Source organism: Vombatus ursinus, unplaced genomic scaffold, assembly GCF_900497805.2.
Source record: "Vombatus ursinus unplaced genomic scaffold, bare-nosed wombat genome assembly UNPS02006874.1, whole genome shotgun sequence".
NCBI lineage: Eukaryota > Metazoa > Chordata > Mammalia > Diprotodontia > Vombatidae > Vombatus > Vombatus ursinus.
This window is the reverse complement of record NW_020946652.1, coordinates 10,225,706-10,234,262: the sequence shown is the minus strand read 5'-3', so window position 1 is coordinate 10,234,262 and position 8,557 is coordinate 10,225,706. Positions and strand designations below refer to the sequence as shown.

At 57.6% G+C, this 8,557-nt stretch overlaps 1 protein-coding gene across 6 annotated transcripts in view; it reads right to left on the bottom strand.

The window, feature by feature from the left end:
- PPP1R9A (protein phosphatase 1 regulatory subunit 9A) overlaps positions 1 to 5,310 on the bottom strand; it is a 100,049-nt gene extending 94,739 nt beyond the window's left edge. For all 6 annotated transcript variants that reach the window (XM_027848805.1, XM_027848806.1, XM_027848807.1 and 3 more), the window contains exon 1: positions 4,049 to 5,310. In XM_027848805.1, coding sequence (XP_027704606.1) covers positions 4,049 to 5,272 — 1,224 coding nt within the window. In that variant the 5' untranslated portion in view covers positions 5,273 to 5,310. The remainder of the gene's footprint in view (positions 1 to 4,048) is intronic.
- Positions 5,311 to 8,557: the final 3,247 nt, after the last annotated feature.

The window sequence follows — 8,557 nt, the reverse complement described above, 5'->3', positions numbered from 1 at the left end:
GTATGTGTGTGAATATGTGTATGTGGTGAGTATGTGTATGTGTGTGTATCAACGTGTGTGTGTAAATAGTGTATATGGTGAGTGTGTGTATGAATAGCATATGTGATGAATGTGAGTGTGTATATGTGTGAACGTATATCAGTGTGTGTGTATGTGTATGTGGTGAGTGTGAACATATATGCATGAGTGTACATGTGAGCTGTGTGAGTGTGTGCGAGTGCGCACACCAAACCAAAGGGAGGCTGGTCATTTAAGGGAGACCCCAACCCCAAAGACAGCTAACTAGCTAGACCACCCACGGCCCCCAACGTGACCCAGGCACAATGCGGCCCCTGGGACTCTGGTGGGGAATCAGGACTGCACAGAGAAGGCTGGGCTATCTAGGTAACATCGTAATTAAGAAGAGATACACTTGTGGCAAGGGGGGAGGAAGGCTTGCAGCGGAGAGAGGACCAGGCCTGGAGGCAGGAAGACTCATCTTCCTACGTTCAAATCCAGCCTCAGACACTTCCTAGCTGTGTGACCCTGGGCAAGTCACTTCACCCTGTTGGCCTCAGTTTCCTCATCTGTAAATGAGCTGGAGAAGAAAATAGCAAACCATTCCAGTATTTCTGCCAAGAAAACTCCAAATGGGGTCACGAAGCGGGACATGGCTGAAACAACTGAAAGACAAAAAAAAGCCCCAGGCCCTGGTGGAGGAGGTCTGGAGAGGGCCTGGGCAATGGAGGTTCCAGAAGGAGCCCTCCTGGGCGGGGCCGAAGGGAGCTGCTGAAGGGTGGACTCCAGGGCCAGGGAGAGGCATAGTTCAGGAACTTTCTCTCTTTATCACTACGTGGTTGGTCTGTGTGTCTTTATTTCCCTGTGGTCCCAGGCTCCCTGTTCAGAGCATGAGAACCTTTCCTCAGAGGCAGCCTGTGGTACCCCACCATTGGAATGGAAGCTCCCCGAGGGCAGGTCTGTTGGCTTTTTATCAGACTGAGAAAGCTCCTGCTCACTGCTTCCAGGAAGATGGAGAGCTTGATGCCCCAGCTAGAATACACTGCAGGCCCCGGAACCTAACCCCAAGGCCTCACTCAGAGCAAGAGCTGCTGCCCCTGCCTGACAGATTATCAAAAACGGGTTTTTTAGCAAGACACGTCTGTGTTTCCCCTCTAATGCTGAGCTGATTCACCAAAACGTGTGAAAGAGCCAGGCTCGCTCCCAGGCCGCCAAGATGCACCCCGGGGGAACCCCTGGGTTACGCCTGCCCGGGATGGAGGGGCAGGCCAGGACCAGGGTCCAGTGACCTCTGCAGAGAAGGGATGGGCTGAATTCAGGAGGTGAGCCAGCTTCTCACAAGACTGCAGGAGCCCTGCCCACCCCGTGCCAAGGAACCTTGGCCCGGAATCAGAAACTCTGGGGGACAAACCACCACCACCAGGACTGGGGAGGCCCTGAGGTGGGCAGCGACAGCATCCCAGGGAGTCCTGGGAGAAGAGGCAGAGCTCCCAGAACAGGCAGCACAAAGCCATCCAGCAATGGTGGGGCTGCTTGGTGAGATAATGAGCTGCCCATCACCACCAGGGCTTAGGCACACAGTCCTGGAAAGGATCTCTCTTTCTGTCTTTCTCTCCCAGCTCTCTGCTGCCTGGCACACCAGGAAAGGCCCAGCCCCACTGGGTTCTGCGGCCTCCTCCCCAGACTCTCCAGGGCACTTCTCCCTCCTCCAACCCCAAAGGTCCAGGTTTACAGCCAAGATCAAATCCCTAGTAGGGCGTGTCAATCCACACCCCAGAAGCTGCCCTCCAGTCCAAGAACTTCCCTGAACAAAGCCACTCTCCCCAGCCACTCCCCACCCCCGGCGGGTTTCAGTAGAACAGAAGGTGCAGGGCAGACCAACCATGGCTGTAGTGTTAGTAACCCTTTGCTCCTTAGCACAGAGCTAGGCACAAGTGGGGGCAGAGGAGAGAGCTAGCAAGGCCTCTAGTCAGAAAGAGCTGAGTTCAAATCCAGTCTCAGACTAGCTGTGTGATCGTGGACAAGTCATTTAACCCTGCTTGCCTCAGATGTCTCATTTGTAAAACGGGAAGGACACGGCCAGCCGCTCCAGCATCGGGTCACAAAAAGTCAGACACAACTACAAATAACCGAACAAGGCACAAAGTAAGCCCCGGATGGCTTTTCGTTCATTCGTTTCATCCTGAATGCCTGAAAGCGTTCATGCCAGCAGGAGGATGTCCCTAACCCGTGCGGGGCCAGGGGCAGAGCGAATCACCTCGGCCCAGCTCCCCTTCGAAGCCTTCCCTCATGGAGACCAAGGAGCCAAGGCCAGGAGGCAGCCTGGGACAACACAAGTCCATGGAGTAAATCCCCAGAACAAAACTGGGCTGTCAGAAAAGAAGGAGATGAGAGGCACAGGCCCCCACTGGCGTGTCTCCAGAGAAGTTTCAGCAATAAAGGCAGAAGGGGTCAAGGAAACCCAAGAGATGACAGCTGATGGTGGGTCCGGGGTCAACGAGGTCCACCGCCATCCCATCAGCCCCACCAAGCCAGGGCCACATGCCCAGGAGGAGTCCCGCCAAGATTCATTCCACGAGGAACAAAAACAACGGTGACCCTACATTCTCAGTTTGCCTTCAGAAGCCTCTCTCTCCTTCCTTTCCTTTTTTCCTTCCTTCCTTTCTTTCTGAGGGATCAGGAGAGATGAGAGGAGGCAAGGAAAAGACAAATTCAAAACCTCTAAAGGTTAAGCACCTTAGGCCTTTATCCTCAAAGGAAGGCACTCCAGGACCATCCTCCGTGAAACAGCCAAAGGCCACAAATCCAACCCAACTTTTCCAAACCAGACAAAAGGCCTGACTCGAATCCGTCCCGTGTGCATTAACAGGGGCCCACGTGAAGGGGGGCCCACTTTCGCCTCTTACCTCTCATTCCCCTGGGGCCATCCTCCTCCCTCTTCAGGGATCTCTCACCCTTCTCCTCCCCATCCCCCATGTGAAGAAGCTGCCCTTTGTAAGCCAACTTCCCTATCAGATTTGTAGCTCCCTGAGGGCAAGGGACCCACACACAACGTCCAGTCCTTCTCAGGAGGGCCCTGAGCTTTCCCGCTATGGCTGATGGCTTGTCATACTGTGTGTGGTTGAAACTGCAGCTGGTCTGAGCTTTAGGGCAGGAAAACTATGAGGTGGAAGACACAACTCAATGTGAGTCCTCCCTCTGTCCCACAGGTCATTGTGGCCTCTCCTGCCCAGACATGGAAGAAGGTTGAAAGGGGGCGAGCCCCCAGTACTCGTCCTCGTCCCAGGTTCTGGCCTGTCTGCCCGCCCCGCCCCAGGACACCTGGAGAGAGCTGTGGGGACACAAGCCTGGGGCTTCTGCAGGATCATGGGAGGCAGAGGAGCCAGCAGCTTCTCCAAGGAGGGCCCACAAAGGAACCGAAGCAGGGGGTGCCCCCCAGAGACCCTGCCTGGGAGGCTGAAGCCAAGAGCCCTGGAGGCGAGGAGGGCAAACGAGGGGTCAGGTGCTTCCATTAAGCAAGCTGCTATCACTACCACTACCAAGAGCCTGTGCCAGGCCCTGCACGTGCGATTCCTGACCCCAGGAGCCCCACAAGGCCTAGGGCTTGAACGTCAGGAGGTCTGCCACGGGGCAGGAGGCAAGGTGGCCACCAGTCTGTACCCGTACACACAGTGGGCTCTGACCCTGGGGTCAGGACCTCTGCCTCCTGCGCATAAAGGGCACCCGCGGGAGGCCCCGGGTTCTTGGAGAAACAAAGGTTGAAACAAAAAATGGATTAAGTCGGACGATGACCAGAAAAGCCTTGGCCACCAGAGCGAGGCTGGCCGGTCTGCCCAAGCTGCTGCCTGGGGAGATGCCACAGCAAGGCCACTCCTGGCTCTGCCCTCACCTGCACCCCACACCATGCCCCGAGAGCTGCCCCACCCGTGGGACCCCCCGAGGGCCACAGCCTCTCTCTGCCCACCGCAGCACCCGCCCCAGCGGCCCCAAGGCAGAGCAGGCCACCAGCCCCGGGGGTCGTCCCTGCCGGGCTGGAAGGCCACGCACTCACCTTGATGGGTGCCCGGCTGAACTGGATCTTGCGGTTGGCCGGGACTTCCTCCTCCTCCGGCAAGCCGCTGATCTCCAGGTAGTCCCTGCTGGGCTGGAAGTCTTGGTTTTCGTCACTGTCGTCCTGGTCGTCCGGCTCCGTGCCCGGCTCTCCCCAGTCTGAGTTATACCTGGACCGCACCCGGTACACGCTGTAGTCCGTGTGCACGTAGCCCTGGGAGCCCTGGGCAGTATTCACCCCCTCAGGGGCTTCCTCTTTGCCAGGGGCATCCCCGGAGCTGAAAGTGGCCCCTGCCAGGCGATCCCCAGGGAGTTTGGCGGCCTCTGGCTCTGCAGGGGGGGCCCGGAGAAGGGGCAGCTCAGCAGGTGCTGCCCCGGCAGCATCTTCCGGCTGTCCCGGGCGTCGCCCTGGGTGGGGAGCTGTGGGGTCCTCGGCCTCCAGCCGGGGTCCCTCCTCCGAGGACCTGGGAGCTGCCTCCTCCGGGACCCGGCCTGCACCTTCAGCCTCAGCCCCTGGGGGGTCTGAAGGACCCCAAGAGTCGGGCTCCTTGAGGGGGCTGGGGGCCTCGGCGCCAGTCTCCGAGCACTCTTCGTGGTTCTCAGCGAGGGGGTCCGAGTTCTCAAAAACTGCGCTGAGCTGGCTCACGGTGGGGGAGACGGCCTCGGGCCGCGAACTGAGGCTGTCCAGGGAGTCCGTGCTGCCCCGGTTGGACTTGGCGCCAGGCCAGTCGTCGGGCACCTCCGCTCCCGGCCGCTCCGGCTGCGGGGATCGCCGGCTGTTTCTCTCGAACATCCGCCGGGTCTCGGAGAACTTGGAATAGGAAGGGCCATCGTGCAGGGTGTCAAACCTGCTGATGCGCTCCGACACGGACGACTCCAGCTTCAGCACGCAGCCGGCCGCCTTCTCCAGGAGCTCTCTGGGCCTGCCCCGCCGGGGCGGGGAGGGGGGCCCCCCTTTGGCCCTGGCTTTGGGGGGCGCAGCCGCGGGCTCGCTGGGCTCCATGCCCATCTGCATGAAGAGGTTCTTAATCCGGTTGACGTTGGAGCCATATTTCCTGCCCCTGCTCTGCTGAGAGCCCTCACCCTCTTTGGCCTTGGGGTCCCCCTCGGCCTTGGGCTTGTCAAAGGCGCTCTTGAGAGCCTGGAATTCCGTGCGGTAGGCATTCCGGTGTGGAGAGGCGCTCCGCAGGGTGCTCCGCTCCCCCGAGGGCTCTGTTTTCATCATGTTGACATGAGGGCTGCAGAGGCCACGGGCATGGCCCGGCACAGGGGGGCTCGCGCGCGGCAGGGCCCCCTCGGTCAGGGGCAGCCGATCGTCAGGAGGCGGCCGGGCAAAGGCGCAGAGGCGGCCGAGGAGGCTGCGGCGGCGGCGGCGGCGGCGGCGGCGGAGCCGCCCACGAGGCTCATCTGCAACAGACAGACGGGGGGGGGGGGCTGGAGTCCCGGACTAGAAAGGGGGGTGCGGGCCCCCGCCCCCGTCTCCCCACGCACACACGCGCACGCACACGTGCGGGGGGAGGCGCACCCCATCAGAGGCCAGGATGGGGAGGGGCCGGGGGGAGAGAGGGGTCGGGACCCCGCGTGCCCCCTCCCCCGCCCTCCCCCACCCCTGCCCGCGAGCACGCGCACACCCACCTGCGCCCGCGCCCCGCGGCCTCCCGGGCCGGAGCCTCCTGCGCGTCCTCCAGTCCTCTGAGTCCTTCGTCTGGTTCCAGGGCCCGCGGCCTTGCTCCCCCTCCTCCCCCTCCTTCTCCCCCTCCTCCTCCTCCTCCTCCTCCTCCTCCTCCTTAGCTGCGGCCTCCGCCCCCCGTGCGCGCGCACTGGAGACGCCGCGCGTGACCCCGGCCCGCACGCGCGCGCGCACGCGCGGCGCCTTCCGACGTGGGGAGGGGGGAGAGGCGCGGGGCGGGGGCGGGGCTTTGGGGCGGGGCGTGGGCGGGGCGCCGCCGGAGGGGGCGGGGCGTGGGCGGGGCGTGGGCGGGGCCAGCCCGAGCTGCGAGCGAGCCTGGGAGGGGCTGCGGGGACCGCCCGGGGCCCCTCCTCTCGGCCCCTCGGAGTCCACACCGCCCGGGAGGCCCCCCCCCCAGGGCCGGGACGGGAGACTGAGGACGCGCCGAGCCCGTGAGGGGAGCAGGGACCGGGGGACCCAACAGCTACGACCCAAAAGGCGGCGACTGGAAGGGGCTCGGGGACGGGCCCCCCCGCCTCGTGCCCCCCGGAGGCACAACGGGGCGTCCGCGGGGCCGGCCTGCGCGTCTCCGTGGGGGGCTTTGCTTCTGTCGCTGGGTCTCTTCTTCGATGGCGGGGAGGGGAGACAAAGGCGGGTTCTGTTCATGAAACCCAAGCGGTGTGCCCGGCGGGACTTCACGTGTGCCCTGGAGAGCGGCCTTCTGGCCTTCTCAGCGGGAGGACTGGGGGACTGAAAGACTAGACTCCTCAGGGGAGGGGGGGGCGAAGGGAGCGAGAGAACCAGGGACTGAAAATGCACATTTTAACAGTTTTGTAAAAGTTCAGCTCGAGCGCCACTTCCAGGAGGGCTTCCCTGATTTCCTCCCATCCCCGCCTCGCCATTGCTTCCCTGTAGTGCAAACGCTATCCTCGCCCCGGTCTCGGAGGATGGGGTAACCCCACCACTAGCGCTTCTGAGTTCAGCTCCATTCTCCTGGACTCTGGAGCTTGCTTGTCCCCTGGATAACCCCCATCCCCGCAATCTTTCCTCGTTCCCCAGATACGACTTGTCTGTCCCCTCTTTAAAAACCTTCTGCAAAGGGGTGGGGGGAGCTGATAAAAGGGAGGGCAGTTTGGGGGAGGTAAAAGTCAGAAGCAAAACACTTGAGAATGGGCAGGGTAAAAGGAGAGAGAGTCAGCTAAACATGGGGGGAAATAGGACGACGGGAAATTCATAGATGGTAGTCATTACTGGGAAAAAAATTTTACAGTGAGTTTCTCTGATAAGGACTTCATTTCTCAAACAGGAAACTGAGTCAAATTTATAGAAATAAGAGCCATTCCTCAATTGATAAATGGGCAAAGGATACCGAACTAGCAGTTTTCAGACAAAATGCTCAAAGCTATCTATAGTCATGAGGGAAAAAAAATGTTGTAAATCACTTGATTAGAAAAAATAAAAATTGAAACAACTCTGAGGTACCACCTCACACTTATCAGGTTGGCTAATATGACAGAAGAGGAAGATGACAAATGTTGGAGAGGATGTGGAAAAATTGGGTTCCTAATGCATTGGTGGAGTTGTGAACTGATCCAACCATTTCTGGAGAGCAATTTGGAACTATACCCAAAGGGCTATAAAACTGGCATACCCTTTGACCAAGCAATACCACTAGGCCTGCATCCCAAAGAGACAAAAAGCAAAAAGGAAAAGGGTGTACAAAAATATTTATAGCTGCTCTCTTAGTGGTGGCAAAGAATTGAAAATTGAGGGGATGCCCATCAAGTGAAGAATGACTGAACAAGTTGTTGTAGATGATTGTGATGGAATGTTATGATGCTTTAAAAACAATGAGCAGGATGCTCAGAAAAACCTAGAAAGACTTACATGAACTGAGGCAAAGTAAAATGAGCAGAATCATCGTACACCATAACAGCAACATTGTGTGATGATATACTGTCAAAACTTGGCTATTCTCAGCAGTACAATGACCCAAGACAATTCTGAAGGACCTATGATGAAAGGTGGTGATCATCTCCAGAGAAAGCACTGGTAGACCCTGAATGCAGATCAAAGCTACTTTTTCTTTATTTTCTTTATTTTTCTTTTTAATTTTTTTTGTGACGCAATTGGGGTTAAGTTACCTGCCCAGAGGCATACAACTAGTGAATCTTATGTGTCTGAGGCTGGATTTGAACTCAGGTCCTCCTGACTCCAGGGCTGGTGCTCTATTCACTATGCCACCTAGCTGCCCCCTCTTTCTTCATTTTTCTTGGGGTTTTTTGGTCTCTGTTTTTCTTTCACAGAATGACTTACATGGAATCGTGTTTTGCATGACTACACATGTATTAACCTATGTCAAATTGCTTACCTTCTCCTGGGGGGGAAGAGAGGGAGGGAGAGAATTTGGAACTCAAAATCTGAAAAACAAGAATGTTAAAATTGTGTTTACATGTAGTTGGAAAAAAAATAAGATATTAAATAAGGAAAAAAAAACCCTCTTGACCTCACCACAACAGAAGCTCTCATCTTGGATTTCTGCTCTGCTTCATATCCAAACTCCTAAAGAAAGCTTCTACACTCATTGATGCCACTTCCTCCCTTCTCACCCATTTCTCAGCTCTTTGCAATCTGGCTTGTAGGACCTCATCCCTCAACTGAAACTGGCTGGTGATCAATATTACTAAGTCCAGAGGTTTTTCTTCACCCTTTTCCTTGACCTCTCTGGAGCACTGGAAACTGTCCATCACCCTCTCTCTTCCTGGATACTTTTTTTTTGTGGGCTTTCCCAGTGTCCTTTTATAGGAATACCACTCATGTGTAAGGGGGGAGTTCCCACCC